Here is a 22,059-nt window from a genome sequence, read left to right on the forward strand (position 1 = left end):
ACACACATATATATATATATATATATATATATATATTTTTTTTTATTATTACATTTTTTATAGATTATTAATACACACACAAAAAATAATAAATATGTATTCAGTATATAAACTAACAAAAAAAAAATAATCCACAAATGTCTCACAATATTAGCAGTGATCACAGAAGATGAGTTCATCCAATGCTAATGCATGAAAATGGATTGATATATTCAAGATTGCATTGCTTACAAAAACACAGCATGAACAAACAATGATGCCAAGAGGGCTGGTAACTCTATCTGCTCAAAGGCATTGCCAATAGTATAAACTATGTCCTAATAGCACATAGACTCAACTTTAAGCACTGAAGCAACTCATAAATCCATAATATCTTAATCATTGATCACCTTTTGTAAAGAATGAGGCCTGTGTTCTTTCAACTCATTCATTTTCATCTGTCCAGACACCAAAGGCAATTGTAATTGATACGTTCTGTTCTATAAATACCACAAACACAGAACAAGAGCCCATCTGATGAGAGCGCTGATGTGGTGCACCAAACCCAATAAAGCAGAGAAGGCACTGGAGATTAACGAAAGCAAAAAATCATTAATTTTCGATATCCTGTCTTAAAAACATGAAGTTACGTGTGGGACAGAAAGAAGATGGAAAGGCTGTTTGCTTTGATTCAGTGAGAGATGAGAAGACAGCTTCCAAGAGAAATGTTTGCTTTTGTCCTTTTTGATTTTGGTAGTGTGAAGAGGACATGTGCTTGTTATCATTATCAATAAACTGTAAATGGATTTTTAGTGTCCATCTAGACAAGCTGTAGCAGGCTTATTTCATCTTTATAAAGTGATTACTCATACTAGAGCCCAATATACTGTAAATGCTGCACAAACAAACAAAGGTGTTTCATCAACGACAGGCACTTTTATGTCCAAGGGGTTGATTTTATCATTTTATATTTTGATTATAGGAATAAACATTTTTTTTTCTATTTTTTAAATTATATTTTTTATTTAAATATAAATTATTCTTTGTCCCAGACTTTTAATTATGAATTATGAAAATGTCAAATTATTCATTTTTAAATGTATGAAAATATTTAATGTGATGTGTGTGTTTGGTATATATATATATATATATATACACACACACACACACACACACACACATATACATACATTAATAAAATGTAATTTAATTTCTAATTAAATTGAATAAATATAATTACAATTAAGAGTAATTAAAGAGCACCATTCAGTTGCTGCCTTATATTTTTAAGTATAATCAAACTAGCGGTACAAGTCATACATTTAAATTATATTAAACCAACCTTTAAAAAAAAAGACTAAATCTCATGTAACTTAAAGTTAAAATTAGTTAAATTAATGTGATGAGTAAAAGTAATGGAAAAACACGTTGCCATGACTTAATCTTGATCTTTGTTTTTTTTAGATATTGTTTGTAGACAATTTAAATAAACTAGTGACTGTCAGAAAAGTTTTTTGAAGGAATCACAGAGTCTAAAGTGCCCATAGTTAAAGAAACACCCTCAAAGGCCCACAAGAGTAAACCCTGATAACCCTGCAACAGCTTTCAAAAAAAAAAAAAACTCAGTTTGCAGATACACATACTGTAAAGGGAACACCATATAGCTTTAACTGGATTTATGTTCACTCTGCATTTCTCATGTGAAATCACATTGACAGTGAAGAAATATTTTCCAAATGAGATGTGTATGACTGTATATTTGCTCAAATGCTCAAATTACAAGACCCCACACTCATATCTCTTTTGCCCAAGTTGGCTTTTCAAATTACTGTGATTTCCTTGAATTACCCTGATTAATTATGTGTATCTGGACATATGGGAGAGGAAACGTCAGCATTTACTCGACCCTCGAAAAACCCCGAAGGAAACAACAAACAAACCGTACTGGAAACCAGTGATTTGCCCTATACCAGCCCTAGAGCAGACCTCAGATTTCCAAAAATGAGAACTGATCATGGGAACTTCTTTGCCATGATGGATCACAGGAGGAATGTGACTTTCAATGGCCTGGTAATCCCCTTGGAAATGTTGTACCCAGTACAGAATCACACAGGGACATTGAGGATTTCAAAAATGTTTGGAGAGAGGTGTCTATTCCAGAATTTATTTTGAGGAGAACCTTCCCAAAGAATCATTTCCTTTCAAGGATATCCATGCCTATATAAAATTCAGAATGTGGTGCATTTGATAAAGACCTCATAAATAATCCGGGGAGGCTTTCGGTACGATATTATGTCAACTGCAGTTACAATGATGTCATTTAACTATATGAAGGAATTACAACTGCAAGCTTTCATCCTGCATGGCCCATTTGCACGTAGCCTGGACACTTCTCGGTCAGAACAACAGTTTCTCACATCAAAACTTGGCCATGGGGCACTGATTGCCTTATTCCAAACAGTGGGCAAGGGTGAGACATGCATCACTGTTGCCATGGCGCGTCTGTCCTGGTACTTCAAAAAAAAAGTCATCTCCAAAGCACACCGCAGAACCATTCCAGTGGGGAATTGCAACAGACAGCTAGTGCAGAACTCAAAACAGCAAGCTAGCAGTGTTGTGTACAATGTGGATGACTGGCACTTTATCTGCCTTGTTGAGCTTGGCATGATGTATTTGACCTATAGCAGATGTGTTTGCTGTGGAAATACTGTATGTATGTGCTCACTGCAACTTATCGCACGGCAAACCAGGAAAATACAGCATTTTAACGCAATGTACTGGCAGCTCTATGAGGCTTTATATGGCTGCCAAGGTATTTGGGCAAATGTGAAAGAAGACATGCTGAACTTGGTTGTCTGCTTGAAATTCCAAACATGACCAAGCTAATCACAAAAAAAACAAACAGACAGTCCTCTGCTTTCTGAGTTATCCGAGTATGGACATATCTGAGTAAATCACACAGAGACAACATGCTGGAATTTATTTTAAGCAGAAAGGATCATTCTGATGACTGTAAAATAAATTAAAATAAAATACATAAAAAGAAAAAAAAGAAAAGAAAAGAAAAGAAAAGAAAAGAAAAGAAAAGAAAGCATTAGGAGTTTTGGATAACTGAAAGTAATAACAATGAATTAATGAATGAATGAACAAAGGTAACACTTTATTTTAAGGTTTCCTTGTTACACATGTTACATGTACTTACTATTATAATAACAATAAATTATGCATAATTACATGCAAGTAACCCTAACCCTAACCATATAGTAAGTACATGTAGTTAATTAATATTACTCAGTATCTAAATGAATAATTACACTCTAACAAGGACACCTTAAAATAAAGTGTAACCATTTATTTTGCTATAATTTTTACTATATAATTACAATGTATCTAAAGTACATAAATACATAATTTTTGAAGATATAAAAATACATGGAGAAAAAAAACATTAAAAAAAGAACATAAAAAATGTAAGGATGCATATAAAATATGCCAATAAAAATACTACTTTTCCCCAGCACTTTTTCTCTCTTTTTTTTTACTTGTCTCAAGGCATCAGTATGTTTCCAATGCAATGGTCTGATGATTTATTATTTTTCGCTGTAAAAGTGCATAAAATTGTGCATGCATATACATTGCATACAAAGAAAGACAGAAATCAGCTCAGAGATGAAAGGCTCTAACATCCCTTCTGAACTCTATATGGGCAGCCCGGCACAGACGGGGACTTGCTGCCTCACTTGTGACATTGTGTTGTCACACTATTCAACGCTGTATAATTTATAGGCCCCTTTTTTGTCTGTGCAAGTTGTTTTGTGGCTGAGCAGAGGGAGGGAAGAGTGGAGAAAAAAGGAATACAAAAATAGAGTGACGGGAGGAAAGTGTGAGGGAGTAGAAGAAAGACTTTTGCATTGGTAGACAAGACCATAAATAACTTGTATAAGAGAAAACGATTAAACCAGGTCTATCCACGCAAGCCTGCACGCTCTTAAACAGCTATTAGTGTGGCTCTGTGCATGTTGCATGTATACCACCTCTCAGATGAGCACAGGAACAGATCTGTAAACGACACACGGGTGTCAAAACACTGACACGCAGAAGATCAGTCTTATAGACACAAGCCAGAGATCTCTTCACTCAGTAATGCACTCACATCATGCATTCTCTCAGCATTTTAAGAGGAGTGCGGAACAAGATGTAGCTTCCTGCCAAAGCCTGATGGTTGACACCTATGCTTTTAATATTCCTTTATCTCCACTTCACTTTTAGCTTTGCATTATGTTGAATTACAGACCTCATGAAATGGTTTGATTAGCGCAGGGTTGAATTTGAGACAGACGTTTGCTGCAGCAGTGTTAGGAAAACCTGTTTAGAAACCTTTGCAATTCCGTTTGGTGCAAAAATCGCCACTAATATCACTTTCGCCCCAAGAGGCGAATAAAATACTCCGTGAACTGAGTCAAGACCTTACCTGTGCAGTTAATACTTTAAAGTGCCTCCATCACAATGGTAATTGAATGTAAATTACACACAGTTACTATTATTGAAGCCACAGCCATTTTCCACCCCTGATGGCATAATGTGGAATGATCTTTGACCTGCTACTATTAACCACCGGTTCAGGTTTCTTTCCGATTGATGAGAGTGAAGGAGGAGGTGAGGGGCTTATATCGCCGTCTTCTGCAATTATATGCAGCCCTTCCTGACAGCCACACCCCTGGTACGAGATGGAATGTGAGAAGCCTGGACGAGGGCCCAGACAAGGCAAACATGATGCTGGTCAGGGTTCAGAGGGGTGCAGGGGCGGGGGATGTGAGGAGCTGTGGGTATCACATCGTTTGTGGCCGAAAACCACTAAACCACAACACAGACATAATATCCAACCACATGCCACTTAGGTATGAAGCACGCGATTGTTTCTTGTGCCTGCGTTAAAACTTAAGAAAACAGTTATTGAAAATCAGGACATGACGACAAAGTCTCCTCTAATGGAAAACGGCTGCAAACATGCTGCAAAGGTATATTTTATAGGATTAGTTGAAACAAAGATGAAAATTCTGTTATCAGTTAATCACCTTCATGTCATTACAAACCTGTATGACTTTCTTTCTTCTATGGAACACAAAAAGAGAAATGTAAAGAATTCTGCTGGTTGCTTTTTGCATGCAAACGCACTGAATGGGGAGTGAAGCTTTCAAGTTTCAAAACAGACACATGCACCATTGAAGTATCATGAAAGTGGTACATACTATTTATGCTCTATATTTCAGTTCTTCTGAAGCCATTTCAAAAAGGACACATGCACCATTGAAGTATCATGAAAGTGGTACATACGATTTATGCTCTATATTTCAGTTCTTCTGAAGCCAGCTTTGTGTCAGAAATAGATTGAAATTTAAGTTGATATTATCTCTCATTTATAGTCATTATAGAAGTAGCTATAGATGTCTGATTCTTGGATTCTTTGAGTCTGATCAATTTCAGTTCACAAAATGGATTTGAATGATTCATTTATGAATTGGACCAATTCAATCTTCAAGTTCAGCTCACTGAATAAATGATTCAGTCACAGTGGTTAACATCTCACTGGAACAAACATGGCAGGTTTGTCGTCGAATTATAGCTTAAATTTCAGTCTTTTTCTCACACAATGCTTTCATATGACATCAGAACACTTGGAATACATCAAACAAGTCATATGAACCACTTTTTTTTTTTTAAACTTTACTTTTAAGCTTGAAAGTATGTTCCAATGAGGACTAACTGCATGTAAAAGTACTACTAGTTCAATTCAGAACAGCCTTAGAATATAAGCAAATAATGACAGAATTTCAGTTTTGGGTGAACTTTAAAGCCCCCAAAGGTTTGAAGACGAGTTTTCTGCAAATATCTTGCACCATCACTTGTAAGTCTATGTTTTCAACTGGTCTGTAACTGTATATTAAGCTTACAGACCAATTTATCTTTTTAATGGAGATCATAATGTAAGATTGGCGTCAGTTAACTTAATATGCGCTTTCACTCCATTGTGCAGATCATAAAAAAATATTTAAGAAAAAAAAGAAAAGAAAACTGATAAAACAAACTACTCCCTGAGTTCTGGCAGAGATGTGTCTAGTAAAAAGCAAGACCTGTGGCTCGGATACAGCACAAGTGTTACATAAACCTTAATGTGAGAGTGATAAGAGAAAATATAATTCATCCAAATACTCTGTCCCACACAATTACACACACATTTTTGATTTCCTGTTCTTTCTTGACTTAGTCCTCTTTCCTTTTCCCATAGGGAGGGTTACATTATTGCTCATTACTTATCTGCCTCTCTTTGTTCAACAATTTTGCAGTTTGGCCCAAGAGTCATCCATAGCACTCTTTCATCCACTGATCTGATGTTTTGAATCGATTTCATGGAAAAGTTGAGGTATTTAAACACTAGATAAGCTGAATTATTGGTCTTGAGACCTCAGGCTAACTGGGACCAATGAAGACAGTCATTCCTAAAACAACAGCTGCAATGGGACCCCACTCAGAAGTAGCACATAATGGGTCATGCAGGAAATCCCATCCTACCAAGACCTTCTTCTCTCCTTTGGGTTTATCAGCGTCACGCAGTTCCAGTTTTAATGAACGAGAGAACAGAAGTGGTAATATATAGATATACTTTGTATAAATATGTATTTAGTCAAGCTAAGAAATTCTCATCTACTTTGAGGATCATGAACATATTAACACTTTCTCACAACAATTTTAATTATTCAAACTGTTAAATTACATTTCTAAACTAGATTAAAAAGTTTGTAGACAAACTTTAAGTTGGCTTGAAAAAGCCTAGCTAGAAAGTTTGAAAAAGTTTTAAAAGCTTGCAGTCTGAAAGTTTTAGGTTTGAAGTAGTTTGAAAGTTAAAATAGTTTTAAAGATTAAAGTTTGAATGTTTTCAAGGCTATCAGAAAAACAGATAGGTATAAAACATATTGCTAGGGTACCTGGGGTGATTGCTAGGCCGTTGCAAACATGTTTTATCATGATTAGCGTGTTACTAGCATGTTGCTAACGTGATTCGCATGTTGCTAGCATTTTGCTAGCACAATTAGCATGTTACTAACAAGTTGTTAACATGATTCTAGTATGGTTAGCACGTTTCTATCATGGTTATCATGTTCTTAGCATGATTAGCAAGTTACTAGCATGTTTCTAGCATGATTAACATGTTACTAGCATGTTGTTAGCATGATTAGCAAGTTACTAGCATGTTTCTAGCATGATTAACATGTTACTAGCATGTTGTTAGCATGATTAGCAAGTTACTAGCATGTTTCTAGCATGATTAACATGTTACTAGCATGTTGTTAGCATGATTAGCAAGTTACTAGCATGTTTCTAGCATGATTAGCATGTTACAAGCATGTTGTAAGCATGTTTCTAGCATGTTTAACAAGTTGCTAGCATTTTGTTAGCATGTTTAACAAGTTGCAAGCATGTTTCTAGCATTATTAGCATTTTACTAGCATGGTGTTAGCATTTTGTTAGCATGATTAGCAAGTTTACTAGCCTGTTGCTAGCATGATTCTAACATGCATGTTTCTAGCATGATTAACATGTTACTAGCATGTTGTTAGCATAATTAGCTAAATTATTAACAGGTCGCTAGCATGATTAACATGTTACTAGCATTGGGTTAACATTTTGTTAGTATGATTAGCAAGTTACTAGCATGTTTCTAGCATGATTAGCATGTTACAAGCATGTTGTAAGCATGTTTCTAGCATGTTTAACAAGTTGCTAGCATTTTGTTAGCATGTTTAACAAGTTGCAAGCATGTTTCTAGCATTATTAGCATTTTACTAGCATGGTGTTAGCATTTTGTTAGCATGATTAGCAAGTTTACTAGCCTGTTGCTAGCATGATTCTAACATGATTAACATGTTACTAGCATTATTCTAGCATGATTGACATGTTACTAGCATGATGCTAGCATGTTTCTAGCATGTTTAACAAGTTGTTAGCATGTTTCTAGTATGATTAACAAGTTACTAACATTTTGTTAGCATGTTTATAGCATGATTAACAAATTACTAGCATGTTGTTAGCATGATTAGCAAGTTACTAGCATTTTGATAGCATGTTTCTAGCATGTTTAGCAAGTTGCTAGCATGTTGTTAGCATGATTAGCAAGTTACTATCATTTTGATAGCATGATTCTAGCATTACTAGGAATGTTACTAACTTGATTCTAGCATGATTAGCATGTTACTAGCATGATTGATAGCATGTTTCTAGCATGTTTATCAAGTTGCTAGCATGTTTCTAGCATGATTAGCATGTTACTAGCATGATTGATAGCATGTTTCTAGCATGTTTATCAAGTTGCTAGCATGTTTCTAGCATGATTAGCCTATTACTAGTATGGTGTTAGCCTTTTTTTAGCACGATTAACAAGTTACTAGCATGTTTCTAGCATGATTAGCATGTTACTAGCATGTTGTTAGCATGATTGGCTTTTTCAAGCCAACTTAACTAGTTTAGGAGCCAAACCAAAAATCCTGACTGCACAAGGAATATGCAAAAACATCTGACAATCTCTAAAATCAATGGCACGCTTGTACTGTTTCAAATGTTATTAATTACACTACATGGCAAATACCGAAAAGAAAAAAAATCTTTAACAAGCCACTTGAGAGAAAAAAAAAAAAAAGAATAGCCTATGTTAATCACACAAAGTTACAAAAAAGAAGCTCTCACATACAGTGGGAAAAGAAAAAGCGCAGGTTTAAAAAATGCCCATGTCTATTTCTTGTCCTAAACAATTTCAACAAAAATTACCATATTTTAATAAAAAAATTAAAGGGATATTTTTAATGCCAACAGTAACACAATTTTCCAAAGAAAATACTCCAGGGCAACACTAATGCCAAAAGATATAACAAAACATTATCATTTTATTCAGGACACATTCACTTTTAACCTGAGGCAATTTTTTGAAAACCAAAAGCCCAAAACACCTAACGTAAATAAAATGACAATTAAATTCACATTAATCCTAAAGCGAGTGTGCACTAGAGAGCAATTTATTAAAGTCACAGATGGAAATTTGACCTCATAAATACATTAAGCGGCCTACAATGATGTGGCAGAGAGTTAGGACCATTTACAAAATTAGGAAGACATTAAGTGGCCAATTAATTTGGGTGTAGGGTATACATTTCAGGGGGTTTTCTCTGCCCTTTATCAAACAGACATGGCTGAGTTATCCTAACGACCCAGATGAAATACAGTTGGGGTAAAGTACTTCAAAAAAGTATAATAATAAAATATCATAAATATAATAATAAAAATATGCACATATATTTTATATAATAAAATACCAAGAAATATATATATTTTTAAATTGCTAGGAAAAAAATAACATGTTCAGTGCAGGCTATTTTTCAAGTCTTTATTTTTTTTAAAGAAATGGTGACAGCAGTGTATTGTTTCTCGTATTTATTCACCCCAGTTTTGCTTTCACCTCTCACAAGTATTACATTTGGAGCAGTAGCATCTCTCTGTGGTGCTCAGATAAACGTGGCACTGTTCTGGTGTGTGTAAAAGCTATGAAACAGGAAGGAAGAGCTTTTTAGTCGGTTAAGTGAACGTTTACTCCGCTTTACCCAGCTTGTTGCTTTTGGCTGCTTCTATCAGAAAAATAAACTCTGATACAAAGGAAGTCACCCCTAAAATAGCGCAGTCCTGCTTTGGCTTTTTAGACATGCTGTGTGGCCGAGTGAGGGTCCTCAGTCTTCATGAATACCCTCAGTGAAGGAAACCCTCTTGAGCGCCGGGATTAACCTTTCCGTTTCACTTTAGTCACCAATATCCAAACTGGGGGTCGAGCAGAACAATGGGAATTTCACAGGGCCAGGGTTTGAATGTGTGCTTTTTAAAATGTAAAGTGCTACTTGGCAAGACGCACTTATCTTCAGAAACATGAGCTCGGAAAATGTTTTCTTTGAACACCGAGTGTGAAGATCTATCACTTCCAGTCCCCTGACGGCTCCCACATGTGACACAGCAGAAGCTTGAGCTTTGTCCAAAACGGACCTCAGGCCCTACTGACAGACTGAATTCCATCGGCTTTAGAGACGATCAGACTTTAAGACATTTATTTAGTCTCTGATAGAACATTTATGTAACGTTAATGCTTAAGAGAATAGTTCACCCAAAATGACAATTTTGTTGTTGTTGTTTTAAAATTATATCCTCAAAGTATATATATATATATATATACATATATATATATATATATATAATTATAATATAAATTATCTTAAAATGTAATTTATTCCTGTGACGGCAAAGCTGAATTTTTAGCAGCCATTAATTCAGAGTCACATGATCCTTCAGAAATCATTGTAATATGCTGATTTAATGCTTAAGAAACATTTCTTATCATTATAAATGTTGAAGCCAGCTGTGTTGCTTAATATTTTTGTGAAGCCTGTGATACATATTTTCAAGATTTTTTGATTAACAGAAAATGTTCAAAAGAACAGCATTTATTTGAAATAAGAAACTTTTGTAACATTATAAATGTCTTACTGTTCATAAATCTAGTGCATCTTTGCTGAATAAAAGTATTAATTTCTTTTAAAAAATGGATCCATTTCACTTTGATTATATGAAAACAAACAGTCAGGACATTGTGTTCCACAGAAAAAAATTAAGTCGTGGGATTGGAACGACATGAGGTTGAGTAAATGATGAACTATCAATTTAAAATTGTGATTAGATATCCAAGGAACTGGATAATACCTTTCTTTGCCCTGCTCTCATGTTTAAAAGCATCCCTTCATTAAACAGCTGATAGTTTAAGCATTTGAGATTAGCAGAGGCTAGCTAGCTACATCCTCAAGTGGTCCGTTTCCTGTAACAAATGATAAAAGACCACAGTCAATCCACAAAAGTCTCCCTCTTTGGACCATTCCTGCTTCTGGGATAATCCTTGGACAAACAGAAGCCACCTTTGACTGGACAAGAATGTTATCGGGATACGCTCTTCCCCCGGCACAGCAGAATTCCACAGTGAACGTATATCGACCCCACACAGACCCCTCCGCACCTCCAACAACAGACTAGTCACTGTCTTTCATCAGCCTGCAGCTTGAGTGGTATTACGAATTACTCCACAGTCACAGCTCACTTTTGATTACTTTTTTAGTAACAGAGTAATTTAATGCGTTATAATTTTCAAAGTAGTAATTAGAGTATAGTTACAAGCCGAGGTCTCTATACGTTACTGCCGCATTACATTGCTGACAGAATGCAGTGCTTTATAATCTAGAGATTGTAAAAAGGATGTTGCACACGCACTGTTGAGTCAAGTGCCTGTGGACTAGAGACCTGCTCCCGCGAGACCCGACGCAACAGAGTGCGGCGTGGGACAAGATGAGCGAGTGCTGGTGCGGGTGGGTAGACACTCGTGTGTGTGTGTGGGATGCGGGAGAATAAAATGATTCACGGAACTCCCGCAAAAAAATATCTAAACATAAAATATCTAAACAAATAAATTGTTATTCATCTATTGCACAAAAGCAACATGAACTAATATAAAATATAAACGATTAACAGGTGCAAGCGTATGCAGAGTTTCTATTTAGGCTGTAACATGTGTTTGCAGCGTTGAGCAATGTATGCAGTGCAGAGTTTCTATTTAGGCTATAACACGTGTTTGCAGCGTTGAGCAATGCAGTGCTGAAATTGCGTGCTCATGAATCCTCTCATTATAACACACGAATTGTAGACATTATGAAAGACTAATTATGCTTATATTCATTGTGTTATAACAGTGATTTGTGAGATTGCGATGAACAGATGTCTTTTAGAGATTATAAATGCAGCGCTCTTTGCTGGCATTCTGCCATGCCAAACCATGCATGCAGCAGCTGCTTGCTTTAGTTAAAAATAACAGTGCTCTGTGAATGTTGATGCTTTAATAACAAATATTTAATGGGAGCGTGTATGCTGGGATTTTACAAATTTCATAGAGAAAAAAAGTAACGTAACTAGTAATGTAACTAATTACTATACCAATGTCTCCACAGCTTTGACTGATACCGTGTAGTACTAACCCTTATATTTGATAGACCCACAATAATCTAATTTTTTTAAGCATTTAGCTGGCAGATAAATCTATGCATAAGATTTCGTAACAGTTCTTTAAAAGTGATTACTCTTGCACTCACAAACATTTCACTTGCACTATGCCATCTAGGCCTCTTTAGTAAAATTCTCATTGCATCATTATAAGCTACTTGCAGCTTCTGTAAACTAGATGTTCTATAGTTGAACCACAGATGAGCAGTATAAAGTGTTGTACAATATGCTTTAAAAAGTGACACCTTCACCTCATCTGAACAGAAACTAAACTTACGTAAAAGTATATTCGCCTGCATATACATCATACGGCGTTGCCTTTCAATATCCTCATCGTCTGTCATGCGTTCAGTGATGAAATGTCCAAGGTATTTTACTTTAGCACACACAGTGAGACTCCTATTAGACAACTTGAAAACTGGAAATTTTATAATTTTATCCTCCTTAGTTCTGCAAATCATAACCACACTCTTATCAGGATTATATAAAAATATAGTTATGGAGAACAGTAACAGTAACAGTGATTACTTTTAAATCAGAACAGTAACGTGATTACTTTTAAAAGCGAGTAATCAGTAATCAGTCATTTGATTACATTTTCAGAGTAACTTGCCCAACACTGATTAAGACAGATAGACCAGTGCAGGACACTTCATCTGCTGTCCGATGAAATATGTTAACTGCATCCTCATGTGCCTTAAGCACAATTAGCCTGAATTAGGCCTGTGCCTCATTCCACTAAAACAAGCTTTCTTGTGCTATCCATCCTGTCACATTTCAAATACAAAAAATATGACTTAATTCCTTAAGTAGAGCTACTGAACAAGACAACCTTTCTCTGTCAAGATCTATTAACATCGTCTAATCGGAGTAAGGTACAGTATGTTTTTTTCCTGCTTAAAGTCTCAGTGAGGAGGAAAAGTGACATTACTAATGTTAGCAGATGTGCTTATACTCCTTTCACTATGTTTTATGATAAGCCACTTACTCACTGGTGTAGAATTCAGACTGCATGAACTGCCAAATTGCTTTTTTATGAACTCTGACATACTGAAACGTAGTATGTCTTTTGATAGCGTGCATGTCCTGGTAAAAGGCTTTTATTTTTCTTTCTTTCATTCTTTTGTTTTTAACCATTGCACCACAATATTATTTCAGCCGACTCTGTCTAAAATGGAGCCAAGCGAGATTTTGTTTTCCTTTTAAAAAAGGATCTTACAAGTGTCTGCAAATACTAATCTGTAGCTGTTTTATATCCATCAGTATAATTAAGTTGGACGGCGTTGCAAAATGAAGACGAGAATGGAAATGCTGAGAAAAGCAAGTGGGATTTCACCATTTGGAAGGAACCCTTTAGATCAATTAGAATGATGCTCATGTTGCAGCCATGACTTTTACTTAAAAGCATCACGTTAGATTGTTTTTAAAAAACAGACAGGGGCCACCCATTCCATCATTACGTAACACTCATCACGTCTATTCAACAAAAATGAACCGAGCATGAAACCAACCTGTTTACATTCAGTGTACACTATACTTGAGATAATAAAAAGAAAGAGAAACTTGAGTTTGAGAAATCTAAATGACATTGTTAAGGACAACTAATTCCAAACTCTTCATGAAATCCATCATATATGTTAAAAGTTCAGGTTATGTTTTATGAAAATAAACCGATAGATTCAAATAATTAATCTCAGACTACTCACCAAGATCACAATACTGATAAATAAGAGTGTGTTTTAGATAAATATGGTTTGTTTGTCTAATGAAAGTGACAAAGTCAATGTTAGATGAGTTATCAATGCCAAGAACCCTTTGGTTGTTTCTGTAGGGGTTTCTGTTTGAGAAGCAATTATCATTAATTACTTGGTGACTGAGTGAAATAAAAATTTAATTATGTAGTAATTTAAATGATCAAGCACTTTTCTTTTATATAGGAGCGAATAAAATTGGTACACAAATGCATGCACCTATCTAAACAAATGACACTATATTTTTAAATAAATATCTATATACAGTGAAGTCCAACTGTCGGAGCCCACTAATGGAAAATGCTTCTATTTATTTTTTAATCATTAAAATATATTACATATAATAAAATAATTCAATTAAACAAATGCCAACTTTTTAGGTTGTTCTCAGATTTTTGGAAATTTAGTAAATATGTTTTAATCAAATAAAACAAATATTTTATGTTTTTTTTGTTGTCTGCTGCATAATTTTAATTTCTGTCAACTTTGCTTAAAGTTTACGAAAAACAACAAACTCTCAATCATTTAGGGCGGATTGCACAGGGACGGGGAACAAGCTGATGCTTTTAGAAACCATTAGAAAGCCGTGCTGATATCTGCCAGGACAGTTAAAGCTTAGCTCATAATAGAACGATAGATCCTCCTTGCTCTTCCTTCAAGCACTCCCGGGGGTCTGCCTGACTTCCTTTCATTAAAGAGACAGCGCGCCCGACTACCATCTGGGTGACTGACAACCTGCCATCAGCACAACGTGTGGAGTGCACCTGAACATCTGCAAAATCAGCCAGACGCTGCTCGAGCGAGACTCCCCTGCCAGGCGGTTACGTTGTGCAGTGCAGACAGCGGCTGAACAGAACGATCTGTGTTGATGTAAATCACGTTTCTGACAGCTAAAGTGGCCAACGTAATGCTTTTAATAAGACAGGTCTGTCATTGTAAAGCGCGTACTCTGCCTTGTTGCAAAACTCATAGTGCAGTGACCATAAAACACGTCCTTACAATCTGGCATCTGAACACCAGCCAAGAACGCAGTTAAGAAAAAACATCTGAGATGTTTCACTGTTGTCTAAACAGTTTTAGATGACAACCGAACAGTCGAAGTGCTCAGCGTCAAGAACAGTGCTGATCCCTGTCGGCTTTAGACTCGTAAGCAGTTCTGACATGCACATCCTTAGTTTTCACTCACCAAACTTTGCATTTCAGACTTTAAAAACACCTATCTTTCCTCTCAGCCGCTCTACTGAAGAACAGCTGTTCATTCGCTCCTCTCAGCTTACGCAAACTACAACTACTACATAATTGTGTATACAGAAATTGCGATAATTGTGCGATCATCCGTTGTGCAACTTAATAGAACTCACCTTTTGTAACCACTGCGTATAGTTCTCCATGACGTTCTCCAGCTGCTGGATCTTTTGGTTGGAGAAGTCTGCTTCAGGTTGAGGTGCGTCCCGCTGAAGTGCATTGGCATTGTACGGCGTGCCCGCTTTAAAGTCTCGACAAGCGCCTCCATCAGCCTCCGGAAGGATAAAAGTGTAGCTACACTGTCCATTTTGGATCCGGTGATATTTCCGACCGCTGCTGCTGTTAGCTTTCGCCGTGGAGCTTCTGAGTCCTTCTTCTGCTCCTCTTCTTTGCTCAGCCCCTCCGCAGTCTGCTACCACCAGCAGCGCTGCCAGGGACAAGCAGCGGCACATGAACCAACCCCACCACATGGCAGGAGCTGGAGGGGAGGGTGAGGTCATAAATATCAAAGTTCGTTTGAGGGTGCCCTCGGTTCCTTCAGTCCAAAGTCAGGTGGAATCAGTACGAGCAGAGATGTACAGATGGCCTGGGGCACGTGGTGATCACGTCCGGACTGGACCGTTGCCTGGAGGTCATTACTGATCCTGTCACCGGCTAACAAGACACTTTATATCAAGTTGGTCTTCTGGGGAAAAACTGAAGCCTTAAGAAACTGTTGCTAGAAGTGCATGTGAAATGCAGCTGTGCAGTTATGAAGAAAGCAAGACAACGTCCATGAAGATGTAGTCTGGAGTGTTGTCAGACCTCCCCTGGCGCTCTCTTTCTATGTTTCCTCTGTGTGTGATCGTGCGACTGAATTACTTTGCTCTGGGCTTCTAGCATGCTCTGAGCCTGCCCCTCACAGTGACTGGAGAGGAATGCGTGTGCGTACGTGTGTGTGTGCGTGTGTGTGTGAGAGAGAGAGAGTGAAAAGGAAAGTGAAGCGTAGCGGGACCCCAGCAAAGAGGATGTTCTCAGTGCTTGAGGATCATTTTACAAGCTTTCTGACCCTATGTTTGTGTAGTAGCCCTGCCTCCAGTACACTGAACCTTCAGTAACATACACACACACACACATTTAATCTACACATGGACACATCCACCTGATGAACTTTGACTATATACTGTACATTTGTTTGCATAAAAGAAAGCAGAGTTCATATTCTCATGTCTTTCCATTCTTATCCTTCTTCATGCTGTGGAACACAAGAAGAGTCCATGCTGCACTCTGCCTTATACATGACCATTGCTGTTAAGGTATTTTCAGAGAATAAAACACCTGGTTTTCATATAAATATATAAAATATCATATCTCATATAAAACTAATATATGGCTTCAGAAGATTTGGAATACAGTGCACAGGTCTCATGGATTGCTTGTTGTCATGCTTTTATATTAGTTTTGCATAAGCTGACATCATCCACTTTTATTGTATGGAAAAAGCAGCATGAACATTTTGCAAAACTTACATTTTGTGTTTTATAGAAAATAAATTGGTTTTCATGACAGACAGACAGACAGACAGACAGACAGACAGACAGATAGACAGATAGACAGATAGATAGACAGATAGATAGACAGATAGATAGATAGATAGATAGATCTGTCTCTTTAAAACTTAAGAAAAGTTTAAAAGTCTAGTCACCAAAGAAGAATATTAATAACAGCTTTTTCAGCCTTCCCAAAAATGTGTGAAACAACACATGGAATGCAACATTGTGAAACTCTGCTCCCATCAAAAACACAAGCCTGCAATTCACAGCATCTCTCTCTTGTTTTCACAAAAACAAACACTGAAATCTAGCACTGGCCTGATGGAGGAGCTGCATCATCAGAGGAGACAGCACTATGTTGGAACAGGCATCCTATTTACACTGATCTTGGACCAGCTTTCTCATCTCAGAACCCAACTAACTATTGTGAGACAAAAACAAAGAGCTGGTCTCAAACCGAAACCCAACAGGCAGAAAACTGTGTTTGGAGACAGGAGGTCAAAGGTCAAGTTCCAATTAAAGCCCCCAAGCTTTTTTCTCACCCCCTACTATGGCAACCTAGCTGGCAGATAAAGACTGAACAGTTCTTAGTACACTGACTATGAGACAATGAGTCAGTGCAGTAATCCTCATAACAGCCCTCCTCCTCGCGGTTTCTAAATTGGTTGTAGGCGCCCCAAGATAAAGAGCCCAGAATAACCCTGAGCAGTCTTAACTTTTAAAGCATGAGTAAACATTTCTCTGAAATCTGACGCCACACCCCCATATCTAAAATATAGGCGTCTGTCTCAATACCATGTAAGTAGCAAAATGTGTGAATTTTGGATTAGAATGATAACCGATAAAAAATAATCAAACATAGTAAATTTAGAACCATTTTTCTCTGGTAGGCTGTGGCCTAAAAATGGACCACAGGTTTTTTATCACAGACCGCAAGGGAAAAAATGACTGTCACGGACAGTGGGGAAAAACAATGCAAAATGAAACAATTTGGATGGATGGATGGATGGAGAAAACATTTCCTTTAGTTATTGATTTCAGAAGCCATATGTCTAACCAAATGCAAGTATTTTGGTATAAATTCATCTTTATTTGGTAGAAGCAACATCAAATTAGGAAAATGCTTACATGTAAATGTAATATATATTATAATATCTGCATATAGTTGGGTCTTTGGCATTGATGTCAATGTCAGTATACTCAATGTTAGATTGTGTAAGAACATTTTTGTCACCACTTGATGTCCAATTTAAAATCTGAGTTCTGAAGCAAAGCCAGTTGAAAACCACTGATTTAGAAGACAATCAACACAAGGTTTAGTTTCCTACTGAATCAAAACTACATTATATTTACAGTGTAGTAGGTCAGAACTTCAAAGACCAACATGATGAACACTATGTGATTTGGCGTTCACTCAAGTTTTCAGGGAAATGCACAAACCGTGGATATTTACACATCATAATTGATTTGTGTAATCTACACACCAAAGTCTTCACCGGAATGTAAACATAGAACGTGCTGCGAGAAAACAAACATCTTATTCATGCTGCATTTTAACTGCTTAGACTCCCAACTTATTCATCACAGACCACAGAGTACCATCATACTTATGACAAAAGTACTGTATATATAATAATGTTCTTTCAGCTTTTTTTTGCTAAAGATGTTTCAAATGGTAAAGGTCATCTATGTTCAAGAAAACAAATGAGTACTTAATGCAATAAAAGTGCAACTGTAGCAGTTTTACAAAATAATCTGTAGCTTGCAGACGACTTCAGCATAAAGGCATAAAGAAGCTGGTACAAAAAAACGCCAAAGATAACAATGGCAATTTGAACATGATGAGCTCTTCATTGTCTCAATTATTCTCCTGCGGCTAGAGTCTGGCAAAACATTTACTCACATGGTGCTTTTCTGTCGATGACGGAGCTGAACCACTGCCAGCGGACTTATTCATCCATTTCAATGGATAATTACCAAGCACTAATATGTCACACAGCCGCATTCTTCCACCTTCAGTGGACCAGTTCATCCCATCCATAACCGAGGCCTCTCAGTTCATCGGTTCCCCAAGGGAGAAAACAGCCTCATTCAAATTTGTCACACTAAAGGCTCTCGACATCTCATTTGATAGCATATTAAGCCCGGCCAGCTCAACACATCCAATTGAAAGTGGCATTTCAATGGCTGGTGCAAATTTTAAATGTTTTGTGGTGACTATGCAACCATCTTCCTTCAGAAATCCAATGAAGTTCAAAGAAACACAAGTGGCTTTAAGTGGATACACAGGGGAAATGAATTGGATTGCTAAAAGGATAAAAGAAAAGACAGAAATAAAAGAGGAGGAGTGAAAGAGAGTGTATAGCACTCATGTCCATGAGTCCGAAAGAGAAAGAAAAGTGAAGAGAAAGACATGTTTAGTCTGCATTCTTGCACCTTAGTCTAATTCTTTAGGACAGATGGTTTGATTGATTCTTTAAACAGCCCAGCGTGGCACATGCCGACCGGGATGATGTCATAAATTGTAAACTGTTGGAAGAATGACACCAGCAGCTATTAGTCTCAAACTCCTGCTGTGGACAGCTCATCTCAGACCAGTTCTCTTGGGCAAAACCAACAGAGCATACTGAGGTCTAGGTATGTCAAAGCAACCCTCTGTCTTCCTTACTGATGCTAAAGTTCATGTCAAGTTTATGGAATGTGCACTCTTGTACCTGTCCTTCAAAAGCTATACAGCACATCTATGTTTATAGTCTTGATAACAGTGCCCAGATGTGTTGCTGTCACACAGAGACAGATGCAAGCATTATTACTATAAGTGTTAATTTTAATTAATTTTAACATTGATATTCTTTGGCATATTTGATGGAAGGAGCTTTAAAGAGATTTTTTTAAGTGACTGAAAAATAAAGATAAAGTCCTAATTTACTCATGCTGGCATGCAGAAAAAATTTAAATTGTGGCCACACATTAAGAATTTATTAATTTATTCTCTCATGGCTGCGATTTAACTAAATTAAAATGAGGAAATTAAGTATTACAACATGCCCACGATTTCTAGTTTTTCACTATATAAAATGAGGGAACAAATTAATAAGTCATGGCAATGGATTCTTAATTCATGCACACAATTTGTTTTCCTCCCCTGCATATCATGTTCAGAGCTCTGTACTCTCCCCTTTGTCATAAAGAAAAAGTCATTCAGGTTTTGAATGATATGAGATTGATTAAAGAATCATTTTTAGTTATTTGTTAAACTGTACAGTTAACATACAGTAATCTAAAAAGTAGCATAAAACAAAGATGTCAGCATCTAGTCCATGTACTTCTCGGACTGCATGTGCCATCCACTGCCGTTGACATAAATGTGAATGCTAACAGGTAGTTTACTGACAATTAACAAATTAAAGCTACTGTAGGACTAGGATTCCCATTTTTACTGCAGCAATAAAGCTTGACATTTCCTCAAAACATGAGATCTATCTTGTTGTGGGCTGTGTGCAGGCTTCATCCCAGGTGCTCACTGATGTATGATGTCTGAGATAATTGCACATTCAAAGCCAGAATGTTTAAGTTCTCAGCTCTGTTAGTGCTCGTAATCTCTTTGATCAAGGCTGTTTTAAAACAAGTGCTTGCTGCTGTTGGTCTCTTATCTTTCCAGGCCACGGGAGGAGCTGCTCCTCATAAGAGTGTTTACAAAGAATCTGGAACCATACCTCATCTGACTCCCTCCCTTAGGTCAACATGCATTTCCCGTACTTCAACAGAACCTGCACGCTACAATGACATGGACTGGGAAAGAAAGAAGAGCGAAATGGAGGGAAAATAAGAAAAACTTCTAGTGATGAATTTTCCACTGAGGTAAAGTTATTATTAGAGAATTGAAGGCCACGCTGTCATACTTACATTGCAATTTAAACTATTAATATTGTAGTTTCAATAGGTAAAACTGGTTAAATTTAATTTAATTAACAAAGTCCGTTTTTAAAACACATTAGCCAGTGCTAATTTTGGACTCTGTGTGTATCTAATCAATAGAAAAACAACAGGTAAATGTCCTCAAAGTCAAATTTGTTGTTAATTGGAAATAAGTTCTGCTATTGTAAAAAAAAAAATCTCATAAATTTAATGGTAAAAGATAGTAAAATGCTACAGTAAAAACCTGTTAAATGGTTATACAGTTAAATACTTTAACAAAATGAACCAGTCAGTTTAAATAATTTTACAGTAAAATAGTGTTGAATATACAGTTTTTGGGAGTAAAAAAAATTATAAATATATAATTTAATGTATAATTTACAGTGAAAAAAATGTTTAAATGACACCTGATATTTGATGATTTTTCATTAAAACAACTGTTTTAAAGTTCTGTTCTTATCAGTTATGTACTTTAGGGATTTTTGTTACATAAATGTTAAATGTAAAAAGCAAATTTTAGTAATTTGGTATATTAACATTATTTCATTTAATGAAATACGTTTTGTACTGTAAATTTAAGGGCAATCTGTAAAAAATACAATGTCACTTTATGCTAAAATTTTGGCCAAGTGGCTCTGGACCACTGGTTGACACATTTGTCTCCAAGTCCACTAATTGAAGACCTTTTCTGTGGTTATCCTGGGTGGAATCAATCACTGGCCACTTTTTTCCATAAAAATTCGGGATTTTTTTTCAACTAAAGTGAAACTGAAAGTGAAGTGACATGTGGCCAAGTATGGTGACCCATACTCGGAATTTGTGCTCTGCATTTAACCTAGTCTCACGTAGCCAGACCTGGAATCCATGGCAGCTTTCATTGGCCAAGGCCCGCCCATGAGGCCGTTTGACCGACATGTCAAACAACCAATCACAGTTTGTTTCGTTTCAGCGTCAAGTTTCGGGGCGTGGAAATGTCGCCACAATAACAGACCGGTGTGTAAAACTCTCGGACGTATTTTAAAGATTCTGTGCCGCGAACTTTAAATATTTCACATACTTTTGAAAATCCAGCATTTAGTTGATCCTGATAAGCGCTCGTCCTCACAGTTGTAAACACGACGGCTTTCTTCTTTCAGGGGGTTTGGCATCACAGCATCTTCGTTTTCAGGCGGAACCTTATAGAATGCGACACACACGTCTCCGGGAAATCCTGTATAATTCAACCAATCCGATGACGACTTTGAAACTCCTGAAGTGTTTCCACTTTTGTGTGCCATATGCATCAGACATTCAGCCAACGTTCTGTGAGCGTGACGTCTGAGGCTGAGACTACATTTAACCCATCCAAGTGCACACACACAGTAGTGAACACACACCTGGAGCAGTGGGCAGCCATATGCTGCGGTGCCTGGGGAGCAGTTGGGGGTTCGGTGCCTTGCTCAAGGGTCTCACCTCAGTCGTGGTATTGAGGGTGGAAGAGAGCTCTGTACATTCACTCCCCCCAC

General features: G+C 36.9%; 1 protein-coding gene across 1 annotated transcript in view; it reads right to left on the reverse strand.

The window, feature by feature from the left end:
* The window catches only part of LOC107654726 (angiopoietin-1-like), a 53,255-nt gene extending 37,291 nt beyond the window's left edge, over positions 1 to 15,964 (reverse strand). Inside the window, exon 1 of the mRNA XM_016441940.1 lies at positions 15,221 to 15,964. Coding sequence (XP_016297426.1) covers positions 15,221 to 15,604 — 384 coding nt within the window. The 5' untranslated portion in view covers positions 15,605 to 15,964. The remainder of the gene's footprint in view (positions 1 to 15,220) is intronic.
* Between the last annotated feature and the right edge of the window lie 6,095 nt (positions 15,965 to 22,059).

This window comes from Sinocyclocheilus anshuiensis, unplaced genomic scaffold (assembly GCF_001515605.1).
Source record: "Sinocyclocheilus anshuiensis isolate Anshui unplaced genomic scaffold, SAMN03320099.WGS_v1.1 scaffold195, whole genome shotgun sequence".
NCBI lineage: Eukaryota > Metazoa > Chordata > Actinopteri > Cypriniformes > Cyprinidae > Sinocyclocheilus > Sinocyclocheilus anshuiensis.